General features: G+C 38.3%; 1 protein-coding gene across 6 annotated transcripts in view; it reads right to left on the bottom strand.

Annotated features, from left to right (window-relative positions):
- Positions 1 to 1,317: 1,317 nt before the first annotated feature.
- Positions 1,318 to 26,570, bottom strand: part of CHRM3 (cholinergic receptor muscarinic 3) — a 288,862-nt gene continuing 263,609 nt past the window's right edge. For 4 of the 6 annotated variants that reach the window (XM_065055297.1, XM_065055298.1, XM_065055296.1 and 1 more), the window contains one exon: positions 13,768 to 15,635. In XM_065055297.1, the coding sequence (XP_064911369.1) occupies positions 13,814 to 15,635 (1,822 nt within the window). In that variant the 3' untranslated portion in view covers positions 13,768 to 13,813. 6 annotated transcript variants of the gene reach the window in all.

Raw genomic sequence — 26,570 nt, 5'->3', positions numbered from 1 at the left:
CGCCAGCAGTAATTGGTGGTGTGTGTTCTCTCCCTCCCAAGCCTGGCACAAGCTGTTGGCCAGTGTTGATCAGCCAGCTGGGCCAGGAGGAGCAGCAGCCTCAGCCCTCGCTGCATGCAGTTGTGCTCCAGCTGCTTGAGTTACCCTGTGGTCTGCACTTTATTCCTGGAAGAATGACGGTGACAATAAGAGTATTCTATCCTGGAATAAAAGAAAGGAAGGTAGATGGGTGAAGTTGAAAGAGATCAAAAAGAAAGGCAGGTAACAAAGGAGATACAGCAAGAAAACAGTCCACCTGTGTAGTAACTACAAAGTAAACAAACCCACTTGACAACATAATTTTGCTTTCCTTTTATATTATGTGTGGTCAATGTCCAGGGTCTTCTCTTTTTTTCTTTTTTAGTATTTTGTGTATTTTTTCTAGTACTTTACTGCAGAAAATCATTGTATAAAGCAAAAATTATTGTCTCTAGCTTCCTTTACTATCAATGTTATCTTTACATGTATGTTCCTCAGATCAGTAAGGAGGAAAATAAATTTAATCACTGGTAGGAACTCTTCCAGTTATGCCCATTGCTCACATGTCTGCTGCATTACAGTACCTGTACATGTGACATTCGCAAGTCTGTAGGTAATTGCATTTCATACTAACAGGTGCTCCTTGAGTATGGAAAATACATTTGCCCTCTGTGACACACCCAGCCTTTGGGCTGGGCCAAGGGAAAAGCTGGACATGTGAAAGTGCTCCATACAATGGGAATTTGCTGTCATGCACAAGCAGTGGGAAGTACTTCAGCCTCCAATGGTTTCTGCTTGTGGAGGCAGCTTTTAAAGCATTTCCTGCAAGACAGAGGTAAATTGGAAAAGAGATTTTTTATTGAATAAAATCTCAACATCAGCACTGATTTTCTAAGGTACTCTGTAACTTCTACTCACGCTCGTTTTCATAAAAGGTCTGAATGCCCAGCACTTTACAGAGCCTTGTGGCATCATGTGGAAACTTTTCAATTAAAAAGTAAAACCAAAACTTGTAGGAAAAGAGAAAGAGTTTTGACTTTTTGTTCCCATTCACTTTCCGACATCCACTTGGGCTTAGGCACTGAAGGGTAATCTCTTCCTAGGGCTTCTGCACAATGTATCCCCAAATTCTTGTAGCTGCACAGGCAAGAATAGCTGATGTATTGACTGAGCACTGGAAGACACACAGTTAAAAACACAGTATTCTACCTGTTTTAGTAAGGAACAGAATTAAAAGTATTAAAATAGAATAAAAAAAAATATATACACTGGCTATAAATGACAGCTGTGACAAGAAAATGAGAACAACTTTCATGTTTTTATTGCTGCCTTAGAAGCAATTGATAAACAGTACACTTCATATATAAATGAGCATGTGTCAATATATGACAACAAAAATAAATTACAGTGACATAGTATTTAACTTTACAAGGTTGTACAAAATTTCCAAATATGAATAGATTTCAACTTAAAAATTTGAAATAAGTTAAAACTTCAACTATTCTGAAGACTTGAAAAATATACATACAATTTCACTCAATCACATAATTTACAGTATGATTTTTTTTAAGCTGTTTTGTCTTATACACCCATATATTTTTGACTGTATTAGTGGAATATATCCTGCTATATGCAGCTTTACTGCACTGGGATGGTGAAAGGGGTTCCCTGAGGGCACAGAACAGGCTTTGAGTGTTTATATTTTAAGTAATTTAATTACATTTATTAACTAGAAATATTATACAAAACCAAAGCATTATTTATCTGTCCTATAAAGAGACTGATATATCTGTTCTTGCTATAATTTCCATTGGTGCTAATGAGAATTTTGAAGAAGGCTTAACAGGAGGATTGAGCTAAAATAAGTCTGTCCAGCCAGGATGAATTAGGTCACATTATTTAATGAAATATTTGAAGAATATCTGTTTTGTATTAGATCTCATTATATGCTACATAGCTAGTCATGGCCGTGCACAGAAATATTTGTTCCCAGAACTAGTAAGAAGATGTATTTGATATGGTAATTTAAAGTAATAGGATGCATTATGGATTTGTATTTTTAACATCTCAATTATATACAATTATTTTATTAAATTTTATGAAGATTAAAACTACTGGACAAATGCGCTTGTCTGTGGGCATGTGATAATTGAGAATGCCGATGGCCTAATTCAAGCTGTAAAGTAAGGTAAGGTAAAGGAGATACTGCAGCTGGATTGCTCCCGATACCTAAGATAACATAGTTAATCCAAAGCTGATGCAAACAGACTCTGTATGCCACCAAAAGGGCAAAAGTTTGCTCATTCAGAAACCATTGGTGAGGAAACAGATCAAGGAAAAAATATGAACAAACTGGCACATGTGAGAAAATTGCTCAATTGTCAAAAATACAGGAAGACACTTCTATAGCCCAAGTTGAGTCTTAAACTGTCTGCAACAAATTCAGGAAGAAAGGAAAAAGAAATCTAAGATGTTTATTTGTGTGACTGAGTGTTCTCTTATCTGAATATGCTAAAATATCTATCAGAATGTTGCACTGATAACCTGCAATCTTGCCCCCGAAGAAATGATATATGTTTGAGGTTTAACTCCAGCTTGCAACATGGACCATGGTATCTGCTCACCCACCCTCCTCCCTCCCCAACTGGGATGAGAGAGAGAATCGAAATGGAAGGGAGAAATTAATGGGTTGAGAGAAGAGCAGTTTAATAAGACAATAATTATTATAAATATATATCTAATGAGTGATACTCAATGGAATTGCTCTCACCAACTAGTGACTGATGCCCAACCCTGGTAAAGAGAGCACACTGGTTCCAAATGGCAAATCCCAATAGGGGAGCAAAAAGCCAAAAGGCAAAAAGTCCAACTGCAAAATGTCAGTGACAAAAGGCTGAATTAACAGAAAAGCCAAACAGAATGGAACTCCAAATGGAATTAACTGAACTCACTAGCTGCAAGAGTTGCCTCCAGCTACATATGCAGCATGATGCTAATGGCAGGGAATATTTCATTGACCAAACTTGAGGTCAATCTAGGTACTCTCTCATTACTCTCCCTCACAGCTGCTATGAACACCTGCAGCTGGAAAGATGGAAAAAGTCACTGGTCTCCTTGGCAACAGCCAAAATATCAATAAGTTCTCGCATTCTTTTCACACCAACTCCAAAACACAGTCTAGTTACTGGCAAGAAAACATGAACTCTATCCCAGGGAAAAAGCAGTGCTATCACATTATTCTCATACTAAATCCAAACCAAAAGACTGTGCTAGCTACTAAAAAGAAAAGTCTAAATACTGTGAAAAACTTAATTCAATTTCAGCTAAATCAGCATATATATAAAAATATATATACATCATTTAAAAGTGAAAGAAAAAAAAGTCATAAATAGGCCAGAGACAAGCAACTCCTCCTTTCTATTCTTCTCTAATGCTGTTGGGAATAAAGGCCACTGCAGATTACAATTAAGCTGCAAATAATTTTGGAAGCTGCCATTTTTGTTGTGTGACTATGTTGTCCTCAGGCAGCAGGAAGGAGGAAGAGAGCTGGAAGGAGATACACGGCCCCTGAGGCTCACTGTGCTTGCTCTGTGTTCTCCCAGAGATTTCCTCTGCACGCTTGTGCCCAGTGAAAGGAGGGTGCGGGACGTGGGGGTGGAGGTTTGGGACGCAAGAGGAGAGGCCACACAGCGCAGCCCCACAGCACAGTGCAGTAGCCCGGCTGCCTCCTGCCTGGCTGGGAGGAAAATGTGCAATTCCAAAGCACAATGGGAGTCTTTCCATCAGCTGGAGCTGGGCTTGGATCAGCCCCTAGGAAAGGCTGGCGTTTGCTGCTGCTAAGAGAGCACAGAGCAATTTCACTGAGCAACTGGCTGTGTCATTAAGTGAATTAATAGCAGCCAAAGAATATTGTAGCACACGAATGGAGTGAAAATCTCGTCCTACAAATCTACATCTAAAGAGTCCTCCCAGACTGAGGAGAATTACATTTTCTCCAAAGGAAAGGATCTGCATGATGAAGAGTTTCAAACTATTTCTCTAGATTGTTTACCCCTCTTGCAATGTCTAATCTCAAATTACTTTAATCAAAGCAATTACATTTTTCTTAATTGCTTGCTCTGTGTTCTGCCCCTGCATTGGGTTCAGAGAGGAAAAAAGGACATGGAAATATATCTCAAAAGTTCAAGCAACTCCTAGTGGTTATGTAAACCTTACCTCACCAACTGCTTGGCACACAGTGTATTATTGTACAATCAGATATGACTTTTATATCGCATCATTTCTTTTTATCTTAACTAGCAAGCCACTCTATGAGCAGCAACTAAAGAAATGAGCTTATCAGCTTATATTAATGTAATTGTTATCAGGGGCATACAGGGTAAAAATTCATTTGTAGATTACAATAATATATTTTCAAGGAAAGTTCCACATGGGAAGGTGCCACCTGATTAGGTTTATGTAGAGGGTTATATATACATATATAAAAAAATAAAATTAAAAAAAAAAATATGTTAAAGCATCTTGGCAGGAGAAAATCTCTTAAGAGCACAATGTTCCACCATGATAGGTCGGTGGGAGCCAACTTTTGACAGCACATTTTGGGCTGATACCCATGCAGTGAAAGGAGAAATGTGAGCTTGTAGGACACCTGACCTGGGCCAACATATTCATTTTTCTATCAACACATGGCCATCCGCCTTCTGCCCTCAGGACGGCAGTGCTGGTGGTCACTCCAGAGGGGAGGATGCCTACAAAAGCATTGGTATCTGTATCTGTATCTGTATGTTGTCTTTTACTCTTGTTTTTATTAACTGAGAAATTCCTCTGAAACACTGCTACCAAGGAAAAAAAATGCTCTTCATCATTATCCACTTCTATTCTTCCAATTAAATAGCTTGTGTTTTGCCAACTGCCATAAGTATTAGGTAGGACTGATTATTCCTGCTGAGAGTTTACCAAGACACAGAATTTAATTAGTCAGCAGAAGAACTGCTATGCAGTAAAGCAGCTGTTAGCAAAAAAAGATGAGCTTGGCCAATGATTTTAAAAATGCTAATATTTTATATAGTATCTGAATGGATGGCTCTGAGTACATCAATAAACACCAGACCGTGAGTGAATGCCCCAGCACTGACTTTTTGTGTAGCAGAAGGTGTCAGTCTCCTTTCTACTGCTTCCTAATTGTTTCATCAGTTTACACTAAGTTCAGCTCCACTGCTTTTGGCTGGAGAAAATAAGTGTTTGATAGGGAGTAAAACTACAAATCCCTTTTTACGAAAGCCATTTCTGAGCCATATAATTATTGCATGTAGTTTGTCCAAATACTTCAGAGTCAGAAAAAAACAGGAAAATGTCAATTTGTTTAAAATATTCAAGCCTAAAAATATATATATGAAGACCTTTTCTCTGGAACTTGTTTTGCTCTGCAATCAGAAGAATGGCACAGGAAGCTTTCAAGTCACAGGAACAGAAAAACATATCAGGAAACACATAAACCATGTTCATCAGATCCCTGTAATGTTATCTCTATTACTATCACAAAAATACCCGCTATCTCCAAATAGAAGCAGGAAGCTTATGAGTCTTTCTTGTAACAACTTGTCTGGAGCGGTGTGGCCCACACCCTTCCCGCGGCAGGGTGGAAGGGGCAGGAGCTCATTTCCAGTTTTGCACTGGGCAGGAGTCCCGTGACTGTTGGTCAACACTGAGGCAGGAGGAATTGGGGTAAGAGTCAAATGGGTGAGGGGACACCTCCAGAAACCCAGGAAGAGTGTGAGAAAAAAATCATGTGTCCTTCACTGACCTATTCTAACGTCTACAGCTTACAGCTGCAAAACTTCACATTGTATTTAGCATTTTCTTAGTTCTTTCAGATAGCAATGAACGGCAATTCATGTTTTTTTAAGATTTAACTTTTGAATAGGCACTTCTGTGCACTGAGTACACTGATTTTAATGATCCCTCCCTATGCAGCTTGCTTACAAGAGCAGACATGAATCTGTAGTCTGACTTTGTATTTCACTTCTAACGATGGATACTGCGTCAGTCAATACGCAGAAAAAGAAAAGAAAAAAAAAAGAAAAGAAATAGCATATGTGCTTATTAGATTAAGTATCTCTTGCATTCAGCTGTGTGATAGTTATTCATACTGATAATTCCTGTCTCACAGCAGGGAGCAAAATGCATGAGCTCAGGTCTTCTCAGAGAGTACCAACAGCTGTGAGGAAATGCACAACTACTTTGGCAGTACTATTTTGAAAACAAGTCTGAAAGGACCCTCCATCATATTCAGTGAAGTGTGTGGGCAGAGCAGGAGATAAAGCCTGCTATATCCTCATATACAGAAGTTTTAATTCAGGTTAGCCTATGATCAAGAAACCACACTCATTTTGAGTAAAAGAGTGAAATATTTACTCAGAGATACTTCCAGTATGAACAGCGGAAAGGTTTTGTCCTCATAACAATCAGTTGTAAAATAAACATCGTAAATGAAGATATGAGGCAAGCAAATTGAATGTATTTCTGAATCAGAAACATTCACGCCACTGGAGGAAAAAAAAGCCACTGTAGCTACGTTTGTTTAAACATAATTTTGCAAGTGCTAAAAAATGGCATATATTGAATAGGTAGACTCAATAGAAGGGGACTGAATCCATATGAAAAGTGAAAACAATGAGTGGAGCAAAGTCCTGAGTGTCAGGAAATGCTACGCATGTGATGTGCCCACATAACGGAGAGTGCAGCACTGTGCAGGATTCAAAGTAAATTGGATTATATCTTTCATCCTCGTGGTGTTATCTGGCCTGTGCCACAACAATACTACTTCTGAAAGTGGACTCATTAAGCACAAATTAATGAAGGTCATTTCCTCAGCCCTTTGACATCTCTAGATGAGGCAGTATTTGAGGAGTGACTACAGTTGCTTTGTTACGCAAAGATTTCAATCCAGAAGAAAAATAAGTCTCAAGAGGACTGGATACTTTGAAGCTACATAAGGAATCAGATTCTTGTCCAGACTTTAATTCCATGAGAGCGTAAAAGTTTTCAGATGTTTTCAGCATTTTAGGTAAATTAACTATGCCCCTATGAATGACTTGAAGTTTAATTTCTCTCTGCACAGTAATGTCTTGTGCTTTTCTGATTATTAGCTACGGTCAGGTAATGATTATGAGAGCATTTCAGGCATTCTTCCATTCCAGACAAAGCACTAAATAACTTTTGTCCTGGAGAGAGTAAAAACGTCCCATCCAGTTCCTGGAAAATGCACATACGTGCACACACATACACCCAGACGAACAAAACCTGCTTTTATATTAACGCCTAGTTACTTAGTCTGAGACTGCTATCATATGGATTTCTTCACACAGGCCTGAGTGGGGTGGTCAGGCTGCTGTGCCAACAGAGTAGCTGATGGTGACACGTGCTTTTGGCTTACAGAGTCATTCATATGCTGAACTTTTTTGGGCACTGTTTGCATGTGCTTATTCACCCTTATGCAGGGGGAATGTTCACATCTATAAAAACTTTAAATGTCTTTTTTTTTTTTTCCACACTTTCTGCCAAGTTAAATAAGTTGTACAGCTTCAATAGCTTGGAAAAAAAGTTAGCTCTCCTCATCACAGTTGAGCTGAATGGTTTTATCGCCATTTTTGGAAGACTTTTCCTCAGTCCAAATCATACATCCCAGTTAAACTCAGTCAAGGTTTTATTGTTAAAAAAAAAGAGAAAAGGATGAATGATCTAGATATACTGTGCATTACACACTCCTACCAGGCAAATGAGGTTTTTAAAGCTTGTGCAATTCCATCTGTGGGGCTGGCAAATGAAAAGTATTATTTCATGCAACAGAAAGGGCAGAGCAAGAGGATGGGATGAGGGAGGGTGATAATTTTTTCCTGTCATTGCTACTGGTAGGGGTGCTGTTCTTGTTCCCTTAAATAATTTGCAGTAGTGGCTTGATTTATTTTGTCTTTATATATTGGTGACACTTGCCTCAAACTGTTTTAATAGTGGCTGGATTCCTGTACTCAGGTTGAGAAACTGAAAGTGATATTCATGTGAATGTAGGAATTTGGGAACCCTATTTCTCTTATGTGAACGTAGATAGAATCTACTGTTAGAAAGAGAGGTTTTTATATTCCTATCTGGCAAAGCCAGAACGATTTTGATTAAGCTGATGGAGTTAAACATAGTGCGGTATTGATGCAATAGCTCAATAAGTGAAATCTGATCATACATTTCTAAATTTTGTGTAATGCCTGAAGAGCCAGCAAAACACACTGAAAAAACACATTCAGAAATTAAGACAATGCATTTGGAAAAATATGCACTGCAGAAAGATATGAACACTTTTCTTGCAGCTAAGCAGAGTAGACTTAAACATAGTTCCACTGTCCAGCTACAACTGGTGAGGCATCAAAGGCAATGTTTACTATGGCTGACAACTTCAGCGTATGTTTGTATATACATTTGTATACATTGCTCTAGATGTGCGTGTGTCTCTCTTTATGTACTTATACAGTACTATGTCATACATATGTTATCCTTCTGAGATATACATAATGCATAGAGATGTATTGGTACAACATGAATACCAGATGATACATGTTGGAATAAACCATTAAATAAGTAGCACTTATCTTAATATTTTCTTGTGTTACCTGTACTCATTTCATTAAACAAGCTGTGTCAGGGCTAACTGAAACTCCCCACAGCCATTTTATTATTTAAATTTAAGAAAAAGAATCTTCAACCACATCCAGGATAGTACCTAGAAATAACAACCTTTCTTAAGAAAAAAAAAAACCCAAACAATCTATGTTATATTTTGAATGTATAATGTGGGTGGTGAAAACTAGCCAAAGTCCTGAATGCCTGTATGGCACAGTTAATAAGTTTGACAATTAAGACTGTGGAGACCTGTTGGTGACATCAAATACTGTGATGTTCAATCTCAGCCAATTGTGGTGCTACCCTGCGCGAAACAGAATAAACATAGTGTATGGTTCCAAACATCTCTATTCATACTCAACTTGTTTCCAACAAACAGCACAATTGGCTTAGCTCTCCCCTGTCTGCTTATCTTAAAAGACGAAGCACAAAAATGCCCGGCATTACAAATTAGTATTTTCCACAATATTGTCTGGCAGCTCCTAAAAGCAGAAATAGAGAAGTGCAGAACCTACAAATGATCTATGCCTGATACAAGGAAGAAAATCCTAATTAAATAAGGTTTTAAATTCTGTGAAACCCCAAATTTCATACATGCGTTAGCTAAGCTTCCAAATAGAAGTGTTTGCGTATCATCGGAGTTCAGTGCACAAGACAGAGAAGACAGCCATCGCTATGAACTCCTCAACTCCACCAGACATCCGCATATATTCTTCAGGTTAAAAAGAAGCAATCTACAAATAATCACTTTGACCTGCTCCCAGAAGCAAGTGCAGTGGTATTTTTATGGGTAAATACATGAAAGATAGAAGGAATATATAAAATAGAAAATCACAGAAGCTGGAAGCAGTTTGTGAAAAGAGATAGTGTGCCTTTAGAAATTTTCAAATGCATTAAAATGAACAATGATTCATAAACTGGATGAAGTTCAGGCTAGTGGAGACTCGTCAGAATGTCCTCAGGGGCAGGTTACCCCCAGTCAGGCTTGGTGACCAGCCACCATGTGGTACAGACAGTTTCTGCCAATAAGGACCTATATAAATAGTCTGATGGTCTTGGGGACAAGTGAAATGCAGCTTATAAATAGATTAGCATGATACTCCAGGACTACCCCTATTGTATGTATGGTAGCCTGATAATAACTGTATATTCAAAATTACTGATGCTGCTGATCAAGAAAAAAAAAATAAAAAAAAATAAAAAAAATATCCTTTTGCTTTGATGTTTGCATTCTATAGAGGCAAACTGAGTGTACTTTGGGACTTGTATTCTCTTATATAATACAAGGTGGATAACAGGCCAAGACTTTTTAGAATATTCTTGCAGAAGAAGTTGGGAAATATAATACTTAAGACAACAAAATAAAAAAGTGAAGTTGTACATAATCGGGAAGGGTCACTAACTGCCTCAGAACATCTGTGTGGGTATCCTCACACGACTGCCAGATTCCTTTCAGCCATTTATTGTTCAGGATATGTAGCTCCACAGGTTTAGATTCTGGGAACTGCTCAGGCCTTTCCTGTATTTGCTCAGCTTTAGAACAGCGACACACTGATCTGCAGTTTAGATTGTAGGAAATGTGTTATTTTGGGGTAGGATAAAGTGTTTCCTGCACCGTGACACCTGTCCCTGGTTATTTGGATCAGACATTTCTTGCAGCCTACACTGGAACAGAAGCAATAAACGTCTATCGCTATTTTACATCAAGAAGTCCAAGCACATATTATATTTTGTTGTCTTAGGGCCATTCAGAGGCTGACAGTAACTGGGTTGTATTTTACAAAGCTTTCTCCAGACAACCCAATGGCTCCTGTCTGGCTATAGCTTCTGATTTTTGACCCTCTTCATATGAAGTCTAATCTTGTATTATTGCAATTAACGGGGATGATGCCTTGTCTCTGAAAAGGCAGCTTTCCATCTGAGGAGTGTTAATGGGACTGAGCTGTTTGTCTGCTCTCAGAATGATGCTTTCTATCATGTTTCTGACTTAATTTTCCTCAAAATAGATTACATATTACATCATTTGCACTTCTTAAAAGTAGTGCCCTGTCAGATTCTACCTTTCGGTCTTTTATTGTTCTTCTTCTGCAACCTATCTTGTGCGCCTGTGTTCCTAAATAATATATCCATTTGTGCATATAGCGAATTTTGGTTTTGGGTGTGCATGGGTTTAAAGCAAACAATTATAGACATACAAAATACAAATTAATTTGACCCCCACTGTACTTGTAACACAGCCAAATTCTTACTATTTTATAGTGCATATTCCATTATAAAAATAACTAAACTTATCAATGCTACAATATGTGCATACATACACATTTTATGATGCTTGTAAATAACATTTTAAAGCCTGTTCACACATCAAAAGACAGGTTGTTTATTTCTGTTAAAACAATCCAAGGGTTTAACTCTTCCTTTTATGTAAACAGTGCTGACAGCTGCTTTCAAGGAAGCTTAACTTCATTAAAAATAATAGGTTCCCATTGTAAAATCAATACTAATATACCATAAATCCCCCTGATGAACTCTGGCTTCCTTACATGCTCTCACATTTTGTGTATTAGGGGCACAGCACTACTCTAGATATCAGAAGATAATAATATGGCAATATATATAGATATAGATATATATTTAAATGTTAAAACGTTAGTTAGGTCAACTTGAGTAATGAATATATTTCTAATACATGCTTCTTTCTATAAAGAAAGGTCATTATTTTTCTTTGCAACATGGGTGCCTTGTGAGTCTTTGCTTGTATGTGGCTACCAAACTGCTAAACCAATTCTGGGTATCTTTAGGTCAAAATGCACTTCTGACTTAAAGATGAAGCTTGCAGCAGACTTGCAATATCATTTACAAGCTTACCTTTAGGTAGACATTTCAAACAACTCATAGTAAAGAAAGATTTGTATGTCAAGAGTATTTGTTTTAGTGACAAGAAAGCTATGTATACTCTATTCATTTCTCAAGCAGACCTTTATGAATGACTTTAAAAGGACACTACAGCTGAAGACCAAAGAGCAATATTTATCAACATTAAATAAAACATTTGGTGAAGTATGTATAAATATTTCTTCATATGAACATAACACAAAATTAAATAGTTCAGATACACAGACACCATTTAATATATTTCCACTGTTGTCAAAATCATCTGTAAACACCATCTCACACTGAATACAAAAGCAGCTTTTACATCAGTTCTGTGTTCACAACACTGACGCCCCATTGTAAAAGACGATATTTGTTTTAATTTATTTTCAGCAAAGTAAGAGTCTAAGCAATAAAAAAAAAAGGTTTTGGTCAATTCAAAGGAGAATACAAAATTATCTTTCAACATGTAACTAAATCAAATTTAGAACAATAGTTTAAAGTACAATCTTTTCCCCAGGGGATCTCTGACTTTTATAAATCACACTCTGTTTGGTGCAGACCACATCACAAATACCAGGAAATACTGGTAATGTCTAAGCTATAAATATTAAAGCCCTTTTAAAATTTTCTTTATCAAAAATCACCAGGTTACAAATTAGCAATATCCACATTTTTCACATACTGAAGAACCTGGCATTAAATGGATTTAGGTGCACTTCTCCTGATGACTTTTAAAACAGATTCTGGAAAAGAAACACTGTTTAGTGAGCGTCCTTCATGTACAAAAATAAAGCATTTCTTTTACACAAATCTTTTACATCTGAAGATCACCAGGGCAGATAGAGAAACAGGCGGGACTCCACCAAGTTTAGACAGATTACAACTGGAACTTTCTTTCCCTGGAAGCTGTACAGACAGTGTGCATTGCAACTGAGGTGGCTCTCAGAAGGCTGGCGCATCCACACGGTGCCACTCAAGACAAGGTGTCGCAGTGTCCATGTGTGCCCCTAGAGCAGCGGAGCCACCCAGCACGATACAGGGCTCCCGCTCATGGCTGCGCCCGCCTGGGCCTGAGAACTCCCCTTGAGCATCAGCGATGTGCGGCCCAGATGTGGGATCTCACCATCCTACACCCTGCAAATGTGAATTCATACTCCGCCCTGTATGTAGCCTTCAATTCCTTTCACCTTCAGATCTTTTAAAGAGGTGTCATCACTTTGGGGAGAGATACTGTGCTCAAGATTAAGGTTTTACTGGGCATGCGCCCCATTATAAAATGCTGTAGACTGTTAGGCTCACAGGCTATGCTTTGGTTGTATCCATTTGAAATGTGAACACCACGTTTTGGTTTCAAAGATAAATTTGAATTTCAGGTGGCAACTAATGAGATATATTTATAATAAGATTCTCTGATTTTTTTTCTTTTTTTAAAATTTCACTCACAAGTAATAATGATTGGGAGTCCTGTAAAACCTAGAGTAATAGATCACCTCTTTCCTGGCATGTGTGGATTTTAGAGGTGTGAATGTATGTTACACATACATACACACTCACACACACATATATATAACATGAGCTGCACACATAGATAGTCGATAATCAGGAATCAAGGGTACAATTAACAATACACCAGAAGAGAAGTAGACAGGAAGCTCTACCTGGACAACAGATGCAATTTTGCAACCTATACAGTGTCTCAAATAATTTCCTAATCCTGTTTCGCCAGCTTGCTACGTCTGTACGTGACTTGAATCGAAAGTTGTTGGATTCCTTGGAAACAGAAGAGTTGGGCTAGCTAGATGTGCTTACCTGAGATCCCAGAGCTGATTATAATCAAGAGCTGGGCAGATCAGTAATGGGTTTATAATTGCTATACAGCTTCTTGAAAATGTGTAGGAAAACTTTATTAAGTCTTTCATTCCTTGGTAAAAATGTTGAAGTTTGATAGTTTTTGCTGAATGCAGACTTGAGTTTTATATTAAACTGGATTTATTAAAAGGATACGTAAGCCTGGCAGCTGCTTTCACGTCTTGACATTTAAATGTTTGAATCAGCACCCTGGAACCACCCTCCCACCCCAACCCATCCTATCCCTTCCTGTCCCTTCCCATCCCATCTCATCCTGTCTCATTCCATCCTGTCATGTCCCATCCCATCCCATCCCATCCCATCCCATCCCATCCCATCCCATCCCATCCCATCCCATCCTCACTTTGTTATTTACTTTGACTGTTTAAAAAATACTATTCTATGAAGCCTCCCTAGGGATCCGCTTATGAAAAATGACAGATTGCCTTTGCTGATACTGCTGTTTGCGTCGTTTTCGTTTGTCACACTGGCACAACAGTAGCATCTTGAAAGTGTTTCTGAATGTTTTGTTACACAGTGCATAGCACACGGGGTTCACTGTGCTATTGATGTAGCAAAGCCAGTACCCCAGGTTCCAGAAAGTTTTGGGGATACAATTGCAAAAGGTGTTCACGAGAACCATTATGTTATATGGGGTCCAGGTAATGATGAAGGCAAACAAAATGGCACTGAGTGTCTGTGCCGCTTTCTTTTCTTTGATTAGTGACATTCGTTTTCGCTTTGTGATCTGACTTCTGGTCTTCACGGCAAACTTTTTTGCCAGGGTTGCTTCCTTGAAGGACAAGGGCAGGGCTGCAGATGTCTTGGTCACTGATGAGATGCCATCAGAAGCTGTGGTTGTCTCTGCTGACCCTGGCTGAATTGGAAGCTTAGAAAAACTCTTTTGGAAATTTCCACCATCCGGAACACTTTTGGGAGGGTGCAGTTTTTTAGGTTTCTTTTCCTTCAGTTCTGTGTCGGATTTCTGCAGTTCATCCCCTGACTCCTGCAAATCTTCTGAGGAGGGTAGTTTTGTGGAATTGAGGATGGCGCTGTGACCAGGAAGCTTCAGCACGATTGAATAGATGGCTCTGGTCTCTGCAGCGATGTCTTCTTCATCAGAGGAAGCTGAATTTTCAAGGGAGGCAGCAGCGTCGTTGTTGTTCCAGCTGTCGCTGCTGCTGTGCTCTTGGTCCCCCTGGTCTGTGTTGGGTTCCCAGCTCTTCATTGTGAGCCAGAAGTGGCAGCGTCTGTATTTCCTTCGGGTGGAGCGTTTCATGCTCTGCCGTTGCAGCTCGTAGCTGCTGCAGCTCCGGGAGCTGCCTGTCTGGTGTACGAAATGTGCTGCCTCTGCTTCGCTGCCTGAAGCTTGTAGCCCTGCTAACTCTTTGGTGCGTTTCTCGGTCTCCTTGTAGATCCTCCAATACAAAATACTCATAATGGTGACTGGCAAGTAAAAGGCAGCTATGGCAGTGCCAAAAGTGATGATAGGTTCACTTAGAAACTGGATATAACATTCATCAGGAGGCACAGTCCTCTCCCCAACAAAATACTGCCAGAACAAGATGGCAGGGGCCCAAAGAACAAAAGAGATGATCCATGCTAAACCAATCATCACCCCAGCTCTTTTGGTTGTTCGTTTGGCTCTGTACGTAAGTGGCCTAGTGATGGAAAAATACCTGTCAAAACTTATGACAAGGAGATTCATGACAGAGGCATTACTGGCAACATAGTCAATGGAGAGCCAAAGGTCACAGGCCAAGTTTCCCAAAGCCCAGTGGTCCATGATGATGTACGTAGTGTAAAGATTCATGGAAATAACACCGATGATCAAATCTGCACAAGCAAGACTCAACAAGAAGTAGTTGTTAACTGTTTTCAGTTGTTTGTTAACCTTAAATGCAACAATCACCAGGATGTTTCCTATGATGGTGACCAGTGCAAGAATCCCAGTGAGGAAAGCAATCAAAACAACTTGCCAGACAGTGTGTCCACCCAGAGGGTCTTTGCTCGTGGCATTTAGGGACATGTTTGCTGGTTCCACAGTGGAGAACTTAAAACTCTCTGTGGTCTGAGGGAAATCATAGCTGCCAATGAGCGATGCTGCTTCATCAAGTAGTCTCAGTCCGTGTGAATCACTCTTCCAGAAGGAGCTCACATTTGAAAACAGGGGCGAGGCTGAACTGTTATTTTGCATGATCATTGTGACTCTCTGACATAGTCTGCAGTAGGGAAAAAACAAAAACCAAATGAACAGGTGAAGACAGTAAATAATGGTCTGCATGTTCATACATAAAATCGCTTTACCGCTTTGAAACATGTCTTTAAAAGCCAAGCTGCCTGTGACATGTTTCAAGTCAAATCTGTGTGTGGTAATATTCAGTTTAGAGGTGTGATTAATCTGAGCTCTTTGTAGTTATTCATATAGTGTTTCCTTAAAAACATTCAGTCACAGAAGAACCAAAATCCCAGAAGAACTTGAACCTGAAATAGTATTAAAACACCCCCTAAGTCTAACTTAATTAAAACACTCTCTGGTGGATCTGTCCTGAACTCAACATCTCAACAGCCCACTATTCTGGAGCCTGCAAATGCCAGACACATGCAGCCATAAATCCTCCAAGTGAGAATCAATGGTGGTTCCCAGTGCTGTCCTGGCACTAGCAAAACAGCCTCGGCCTCTCCTCCCTCCAGCTGCAGCTAATGGCAAAAAAAAAATATTACAGTATCACAGTATGTTTGGGATTCGAAGGGACCTCAGAAGATCATCTAGTCCAATCCCCCTGCCAGAGCAGGAATGCCTAGGTGAGGTCACACAGGAACATGTCCAGGTAGGTTTTGAATGTCTCCAGAGAAGGAGACTCCACAACCTCTCTGGGCAGCCTGTTCCAGTGCTCTGTCACCCTTACTGAGAAGAGGTTTCTTCTCAAATTTAAGTGGAACCTCTTGTGTTCCAGCTTGATCCCATTACCCCTTGTCCTATCATTGATTGCCACCGAGAAGAGCCTGGCTCCATCCTCATGGCACTCACCTTTTATATACTTACAGACATTAATAAGGTCCCCCCTTAGTCTCCTCTTCTCCAAACTAAAGAGACCCAGCTCACTCAGCCTTTCTTCATAAGGGAGATTCTACACTCTCTTAATCATCTTTGTTGCCCTACGCTGGACTCTCTCCAGCAGTTCCCTGTCCTTCTTGAACTGAGGGGCCCAGAACTGGACACAATACTCCAGATGGGGGTCTCACCAGGGCGGAGTAGAGGGGAATGAGAACCTCTCTCGATCTACCAACCACCCCCCTTCTAATACACCTCAGGATGCCATTGGCCTTCTTGGCCACAAGGGCACAGTGCTGGGTCATGGTCATCCTGTCGTCCACCAGGACCCCCAGGTCCCTTTCCCCTACACTGCTCTCTAATAGGTCATTCCCCAGCCTGTACTGGAACCTGGGGTTGTTCCTGTCCAGATGCAGGACTCTACACTTTCCCTTGGTAAATTTCATCAGGTTTCCCCACCCAACTCTCCAACCTGTCCAGATCCCGCTGGATGGCATCACACCCTTCTGGCATGTCAGTCACTCCTCCCATCTTAGTGTCATCAGCAAACTTGCTTATAGTACACTCAATTCCCTCATCTAAATAGTTAATGAATATATTGAATAATATTGGCCCCAGTACTGACCCCTGAGGCACTCCACTAGATACTGGCCTCCAACTAGACTCCGCACCATTGACTACCACTCTCTGGCTTCTCTCCTTAAGCCAGTTTGCAATCCACCTCACTACTCTATTGTCCAGACCACACCTCCTCAACTTAGCAACTAGGATGCTGTGGGAGACTGTGTCAAATGCTTTGCTGAAGTCAAGGTAGACCACATCCACCGCTCTGCCATCATCCATCCACCTTGTTACATTCTCATAAAAGGCTATGAGGTTGGTCAAGCATGACTTACCCTTAGTAAAGCAATGCTGACTGCCCCTAGTAACCCTCTTATCCTTGATATGCCTTGAGATGGCACCAAGGACAAGCCGTTCAATTACTATTGTTCTGCCTTTCTTTAAACTATAGAGAGACAAGCCAGCATCGTTTCACTGTGTCAAGCTCCTCTAACCTGTGAGGCTGCAGAGATCTTTTCATCTACATTTCAGCTGATAAGTGTACTACAAGTTCTCATTAGCACTTTTTTGCACATGCCACTATTCATTTTTCATGCACATTTTTATACTTGGACTAAGGATCTTGTACATCTAATGACTTCAAAATGTCTTTGGGGTAACACACGTTAAAATTTCCTTGGAAAATATGGTCTCTAGAGTCAGGAAAAAAATGTTTGGCAGATGTATGTCAAAGCAACCACTAGACACTTTAGGAAAAGAGAGAAAAAGCATGAAAGGGACTCATAATTAAGCCTTAATCCTTTTCCTCAGGCACTTATGCAGAATGAAGACATGCCCAGAATAGGAATGTGCATTTCCTTTTTTTCATTAATTTCTGTGGCCAACTGACAGATTCATTGTACTAAATCAATCATATCATCAAGAAGCAAGAATCCAGATGAAAAAAAATTCATCACTGATCATAAATATTGAACAAAACATGCTGTCAAAGGGAAATGTTTCTTTGTTTTCTAACTGTGAATCCTTCCAGAGTCAGTATGTTACAGCATGAGATAATAATGAGTATTATGATGCGCTAGTGTTAACAAAATACTTAACCAAAAGAGAGGGTTTTGGTTTTGGTTCTTTAATTAATTTCTAAATTTTGTTTTCATTTGAACTGCATTTGGTTTTGTTAGCAAGCCACAAGACACTATGTGATTTTAAATGGTGCACTTTCTTTCACATGCAGTAAAAAGACCAAGAATTCGTTCTCTTAGCTCATGCACAACAACTAACACAAGCCCCTCCATATTTTGATATCTAGCATAAATGAAACATTTTCTCTTTATTAATAGGAAGACAAAGTTATAATGATGCTGCCTTATTCTAATCTAATTCAATCCACTTTCAATGCATTCCTCATTATATCACACAGTATGTGAACATAATAATAACAAATAAATATTGCTCTGGGAAATCACACAGTTAAATTTAACTATTTTCCTGATAGAAATGTTGGAAATTTGCAGCAATTAAAACAATTCCTAAAAAGAAAAAAGGTAAAAATTTTATAAACTGTAAACCAACATTAATAACCTTCATTTTCTTAAAATCAAAGGAGGTTGAAACTAAAATTAAAAAACAACACTTTATAAAAAAAAATTACATTCCAAGTTTTCTTTTCTTTGAAAAGTTCATATGAAAGAAATGTACAGTTTTGCATGAAATTTTAGGCAAAAGGTCATTCTGAAAATTTGTCAAGCTCCTTTAAAATGTTCAATATTTTTTACCATTTTAATTGTCCCTATCCCCAAAAATCTAAATGGACTTTTCTGACACAATTTCACCATGTCCTCGTTATCTATTAGAGAAGCTGTGGGACACATCATATTTGGGCCTTTTCTTCCTCAAGACATACTACTTCTGACTGTGGCCCTGGTGTAGTTCAGGCCACCAAGCACACAGCAACATGTCTTCATGCATCCCTATCATACCGTTTCAAAGAAGCTGCAGAAGTCAAATCTGCCCTGTATGAGAAGGACAGACTCACCACACCTGTACTAATGACATGAAAGTCTGCAGAAAGTCTTTTGCAAAAAGGCAGGCAGAAGTGTGGATGAGAAGCATGCTCTCACTTTCATTTACAGCCCCCCAGGCACACTCATATCGGTTCATTTCTTTACCTTGACCAAAGACAAAATTAATTTTCATGTCTATAAAAATGGAGGTCCCACATAATCAAAAATTACAAATGAAGACCCGTGCAAACCCAACGTACAATAACGTTCTCCTTTGAAGAAGACAGTGAAACAATATTCAAGTTTGGCTTGCCCCTTCCAATAGATAGGTGAAACAAAACCACAGATCACGTGTGAGCAACCACTTAAGCACATGTTGACAATGTTCTTGCCACTTGTCTATGGGCCAGGGGGTTAGTCACTGTGGGGAAAAAATCTTTGACTCAAACAGGATTCCTGGAAAACATCCTTCTTGCAATGTTGTATTTAGGAAGCAGGCATCTTTTCCGGAGCTGTCAGATTGGATGAAGTCAAAACCATAATAGTATGAGAGAGATCTGAAATAATGATATTTGCTAAATATATGCCAGAAATGATTAATGTTAGAGGGTGCAGACCTTCCTTCACTGACTTTAGGGACAGGGAGCAGAGGATGAAAGCCAGAAACATCCCCTTCACATACATACACTTGTAAAAACTCTACCAGGTAACAGCCAACATAGTCAAGTATTGATTGATAAGTCTGACAGGTAAGTGTAGATGGTGACGATATCATAAAAGACCAGCTGGTGTGTTCTAATACACAAGAAAGGACCAGGGAGAAGATACTGATAAAGGAAATTAAACTTTCACTACAGTGCATAGAACAAAAAACCCTATCCCTTAGAAGTGATGGTAGAAATAACAGTATTACTAAGAAATAAAAATAGTTGACAACTTGGTAGTAATTCCCATTTTCATTCCGTAACGCAACCATAAACTAATAGAAGTATTAACCTTGGAAGTCCAAAACTTGACAACATAATATATAGAAATAATCTTGCGAAACTAATGTGTAAATGCTGCACCATCACTAAATCCATAAAAAGATTGTGAATTCTGTTTAATTGTAGACTTTGAAATGGAGTTTCCATGTAAAATATCCAATAAAGCCTTTCAGAATTGCTGTGCTTCAAAAGACTCCTCATGAAGAAGACTGTGAAAACCAGACTTCAGCTGCAGTCTTTCAGATGCTGAGCAAGTACTGGAACCAAATCTTTATTTCTCAGGTCAATTCTCCCACCCCTGAACTACAAAGCAATTTCTCTAAGCCACTGTTTCAATGAACAGCAGTCCAGGAACTGAGGAAGAGCAGAGACTGAGAGCAACCCACTGACAACTCCCTGCTGCCCAGTGCAATCCTGCAAGCTGGAACTCAGCTTTTTAAACCCCCCAGGCATTAAAGGGAGCCCTCAACTCGCATTGACTGGATTATTTGATTAAACGGAAGTGCTAGCAAGATGATGAGTACAGTCCTTTGTTATTCTGGTTCTTTTACAAGCTTATGTAATTGAACTATTTAATTAAATAAAAAATGTATTACCCATATGTTCATTCACATAGCAACATCACTACCACCACCGCAACATAACAGCTCAGTGCAACTGGATTTTCTTCTCTTTTAGGAAGCCAAAGCAAGCTAAGTTATCCATCGTCTTCCAAAACTGCCATGCATTTTCCGCTTTCTCTATAAGAAGTGCTACAGGGAGAGCGTCCTGGGTCCAAGGAAAGGACAGCATGCCCTGCGGTGCAGCCTGCCAGCACTGCCCAGCAAGCCAAGCTCAAAGACAGAATGATGTGCGACCAAATGGGAAAGCAGCCACAAACATTTTGGTAAAACAAACAGTGCAGCACAGGCTGAGTGAGGCAAACAAACCGAACTGTGAAATGATTACAGGTTTATATACCAGGATATGAGTTTACAAATCATTGGTATGATACACTACATTACAATTTCAAGTCAGGGAGCAACAAAGGAAACTATTTTTAGCCTAAGAATATATAATTACTTACCTAAGAGTACTGCTATGCTAGTCACTGTGGTGGTGTGTTTCTTTGTTTTGTTTTGTTTGTTTGTTTGGTTTGGTTTCTTTGGTGGTGGTTTTGTTTGTTTGTTTGTTTGTTTGTTTGTTTTTGGTTTTGTCTTTTTGTTTTTGTTTTGTTTTGTTTTTTGTTCATGTTCTGCTTTCTAATAAGAGCTTATGAAAGGTACCAGGTCAGAGAACACCAGAGGCAATGTACACTTCCCATCATTGTTGAGGAAAAGTGCAGGTACAGAACAGGCACTGGCTGTGCAAACTTCCACATACAACCTTCCCAGTGCACCTCTGTCCCCTGCCCTGCTGGAGGGACTGAGATATTCGATATCGCACTAAGACCTATTAAAGAAATGGAGAAAGCAACTACAGAACTGATGACTAATTTCAATAAATGGATATAGCACAGATTTAAAAGCCTGAATTTGTTGAAAAGCCTAATTCATTGCACATTGCTGTAAATAGAAAGTAAAATAGAACAGAGTAGGAACAGTACTGTCATGCATTTCTCTGTGCTTATTTAAGGTTTCATTGGTTGCGTGAGTACTTCACATTTCAGCTTACCATATTTATTCTCTTCCTTAACCCTTCCTATTCACATACACACAATCCCCATTTTTGCGGAGGTCTGTTTTCTTGTTGTCTTTAAAGGGTTCTAAGATGTGTTTTCTGGGAACTCTATGGGCTTGGCTACATGTGAGTTTAACACTGGCAAGCCTTTACGACTGAATAACCTCACAACTCATCTGTTTGCACAGATAAGAAATTGCATACCTCATTTTTCTGCTATCCTCTGCACTGCTACTGTGTACACATTAGCCTAAACAGCAAAGAACTCCATGCAGTGAATTATAAGCTTGTTTTCTAACATAAGAAGCCAAGCCTGTGCCTGTAGTTACCTAAACCGGCACATAAACTTTGTTCCAAAAGTAACAGTTGGTAAAATAAAAATGTATATGAATTTTAAACTTTTCCTGAAATTATGCCCAAGATTACACATACCTATTTCTCAAATCAAACAGAATGTCTTTTCAAAATACAATAATAAATTTTAAAAATTTGAAATGAAAAAAATTGAGATGCAAGTATTCACAGTAGCATTCACAGGTTTACATTTACTGTATAGCAGCTCACATCACCCGCAGCTTGTATTGCACAAGACACAGGATTCCTTATGAATGTGTATGTGATAACAGGAAGCACAGTGTAATCAGTAGTGAACAGGACCTCAGATTTACCATGACTTACTTATACTGATGATTAAATATATTACAATCATTATAGATTTGCATCTTTGCAGAATGAGAATACAGAGCCATAGAAATTGACTCCATTATTAAATATCCTGACCAATGTCTTACACATTCACAGTAGCTAAAAATAAGTGATATACTCTTATACTTCTATGTTTATGTACACATACAAATATATACATATAAATATATCACATATCAAATGTGACAGATGTGTATATTTATCTGCATATGAAAGTATATGTATATATTTACAGAAATATATACACATGTGTTTATACATATGGATAGGTGTATACATATATATACACACACACACATATTTGCACATATATATATACATATGCTTTGGTCACATTATTCCAAATATTGTTGTAAGGAAAGACTGTATCTTTCACTGCTTAGCTATTAACTTGATATAGACTAAGCTCAGTCAGACATAACCCACAAAGACTTCAACTAAAGCTCTTCCATTTTCTGTACCTAAAGATGTTTTGCTTATGCTTATAAAATTATTGAGACTTAATGTCAGCACTTTAAAATCACTTTTGTCATTAATGAATTAGATTTGCTTAATATTTGCTTACTGTGTTGCTGCTGTTGATGTGTGAGATCAAGCACGAGCAAACTAGGAACTAATTTCTTTAATCATATGTGTTGTTTGCATTACTTTGGAGAGATTTTAGTGCATCTGACGCACAGCACCAAGCTACCTGATCCGTCTGCCTTGCTGCCCTGCAGTCAGCAGAAGGGAACATCCCCCTGGGGAGGAGAGGTGGGGGATGTGACCCCAAGTGTTCCTGCTGGGATGCGTAAGGAATGTCATGCTGGGAGCACCTGAGACTGCCCACCTAACACAGCCAGGAAATTCGGTATCTAAAGCTGGGCCATGGGAAGATCCTCTGCTATGCCTTAATTTGCCAATTAGCTTTTGACAAGCATCTAGCATCTTCTTCCCTTGGACTGAAAGCTTACATTAGTACCACCCGGCTGCACCTGCAGCATCCACTGCAGGCCTTGCTTGCTTATACTGTATTTGCTTTTACAATATTTTCTCTTCCAAACACCTTACTTTGTGTAGTATGAACCCTTCACCAAGGGTTTTTATATTGTGATAGAAATGTAACTTTGAATACTAATGTGTTCTAATGGCCAGTGATTGCAGTGGAAACATCTGCTTATTTAAACAGCTACAAAAGAATGAATACTGTGTTACCACTAAGACAAGAAGAGAAATGAAAATATCGTCTGCCATATCAAAAATCCAGATGTGTATTTCTGATTCCTTGTACTTAAACTTCCATATAAGATCGAATATTTACATGAACTGTGTCTATAATTTTCAAATGCTTGAAAGCCAGAGAAAATCAGGTCTTGCTTAATTAAGATTACAGTAAATACTGACTATCAGCTCAAAGAGTTAAATCTACGAGGTGCATTTTTATGAAGGGAAGAAATTATTTAAATTCTAGGCAGCTTCTCTTTCAAAGATCTTTATTAGAATGACATCCCAACTGTCTAATTGATATTGGAGAAAGCAGACATGCAGTTCGAAACATAGTTATGGAATTACAAACAAATACTGAGAGTTTTACTCACTTTGAGCAACCCACTGACTTCGCAGGTATCTGGGGACAGGAACATTTGGCTGAAGGGTTGGTTAATATGTTGAATTTAAACATGATATCAGATTGAGATGAAAGAAGAATACCAGCCTTTTAATTATCTCATTCATGTGTGAGGGGTGCGTACTTTTTCCTTTGATTAAAAAACTATCCATCTTAGAGACTTCATTTCAATATTTTATTATATATATATATTTACACTTTTTTTTACCTCAAAGTGCTTCATATTTTGTTGAATATTGAGCCAAAGTCATGATGTAAAATTTCACTGTGTACTCAGTGATCTCTTTATGAAATATTGTTCATTGGCTCCACAGATAGTCCTCCCAATGAGGTGTTTAAAGATCACCTTAAAATGTTGGTCATGTGAGATAAAGAGATGGCAATTCTTACACTTAACTATATTATCCTCTTAGCTGTTGCTAAATGCTAGAGTACCTTGAATAGACATAGAAAAATATGTGCCTAGATATAGAGAAAAAAAAATTCAAGCTTTCTAATGAATTTCTCATTTTTTACTAAAATGGCATCCAGCTCTAAAAAAAAAATATCATGTTTGAGCAAATTAATCTATGAAGAGCTCATTGCCAATGCTAGATAGAACATGTACTTTAAATATATTTGTAATCCAATCCTACTTTTAGTAATCCTTGCATGCATTTAAAATCCATATTTAATGTGACTATTAGCCTTTAAGAACCTTTACAGGGAACCACAGACCTCATTAGCAGACCTCTTTACGAAACTACACTAAAACAAAGCAATCAATTGATTATGCCATAAAATAAATACATTTTTGCTTTTACCTTTGGCTCACTGACACAATACACCACCAGGGGAAACTGGAAAACAGTACAAACATTTTTCAAGTATCAAAGAGGACAGAGAGCCTGGATTCTTAGTTTTAAAGAAGCTCACCTGACACACTCTTCTCAATTTCATTTGTCTGCAAGAAGAACATGAAATGACAAAATGCTGTCAAGCCTTGAAACCAGAAAATTGAAAAGGTTTTTTTTTTTTTTCTGGAAATCCTTTCAATGGAAGGAAAATAAATAGCCCCCCCAAAAGAGACCATAAATAAAACCTCAAACAACAGTTCTGATCTTCTGCCTTTTCAAAAAAATGTATTTTTTTCTTTGGAACGTAATTTCATTTTCTGTTAGCTTCAAGCTGAGTTTCAGATATTTTTTGACAAATGCTGCTGAAAGAAGATGAGCTTTGCTGTGCTATTTATTTAGGGAAAATAATAAAAAAAAATCAAGGCCTAGCAAAGAGCTATCAAAGCCTCCAGTCCCGATGTCATGTTTACCTGGTGGCAGGTCCTATTATATGAAAGATCTCTAACATACATCATTTAAATGTGTTAAATAACATGAGTTTAAAGTTCTCTTGAGTCTGAAAGAATCCTAAAATGTTCTAAATTGTGTTACTGCTGACCAGCACATTTTCTGCTGTAACAATGGCATTGCGCACAGGTGCTAAAAATGCAAGACCGCCTACTATAGCTTTTGTTGATGATGGATAGTTTGCCAATTTTACATAAGATGCAATAAAGTGACTTGAACAATGCTAGGAAACACTCTATTAAGGGAATTTTATTGTTAATGGCTTTGGTGATTGAAATACTATTGCTATGTACTGCGGCAAAACCAACACTCCCACATGGGACAGATGGTTTACTTAAAAAGCTAAAAGAAAAAAATAAACTGCTCAGAAGTTTCAGCTAGTGGAGAAAAATTGCTAAGAAATAGCTCTTAGCTAATGAAACCTATATAGATATTTGGATACTAGAACTATTTATATAGAAAAGAAATTTTATGAGAGAAACTTTATGCCAGAATGTTTTGACTCACATTGCTTAGTATTTTCTCTAGATAATGCTTTAAATTATGTAATAATAATAATGTTTTAAATCATTTTACTTTGGTTCCAAGTGAAAATTGGCATTATTGGTCAGAAAATAACATTTTCAGTGTAGTTATGTATTTAATTGTATTTCAGAATAGATATTCCTAACATCTGAGATTTGGGGATAACCTGTTATACTGATAATGGTATCAAAGCATTAAAGCATATGAAATATGCTAATAATTTATTAAGGCATGGATCTATTGCCAGGGAGGTGAAGAGCTGTGTGTCTGCCTTTTTTACAAATTATATTTTTTTAATACAATTGTAAGCAAAATGCTATGATGTAGTTGAAACAGAATATTTTTTATCTTAATAGAAAACACTAGCAAAAAATCAGACAAAAAGGGAAAATGCTTTCTTTCAACATGCCACTGGAAATATTCGTATAAATACTATGCTTCAGTATTCACGGGTATTTTTAAAGTCAGTATTTCCATATGCTTAGAAGCATAGTTTAATACCCACTAGGTGGCACAATAGTTACTCAGAAACAAAAGTTTGTCTTGAAACAAAATCTTAACTAGTGTTTCATGAGGCCTATGTGTTATACGTGGAGACTGTAACCCAATTATATCTATTCCTTGATAGGGACAGCAGCTAAAAGAAACACATGTCATCCAAATATTGGTTGGAATCAAACTTGCAGCCAAATTACGCACAACAGTGTGGGTAACAGT

This window comes from Columba livia, chromosome 3 (genome assembly GCF_036013475.1).
Source record: "Columba livia isolate bColLiv1 breed racing homer chromosome 3, bColLiv1.pat.W.v2, whole genome shotgun sequence".
NCBI classification, from domain to species: Eukaryota; Metazoa; Chordata; class Aves; order Columbiformes; family Columbidae; genus Columba; species Columba livia.
The sequence above is the reverse complement of the archived record's forward strand: the minus strand, read 5'-3'. Positions and strand labels throughout refer to the sequence as shown.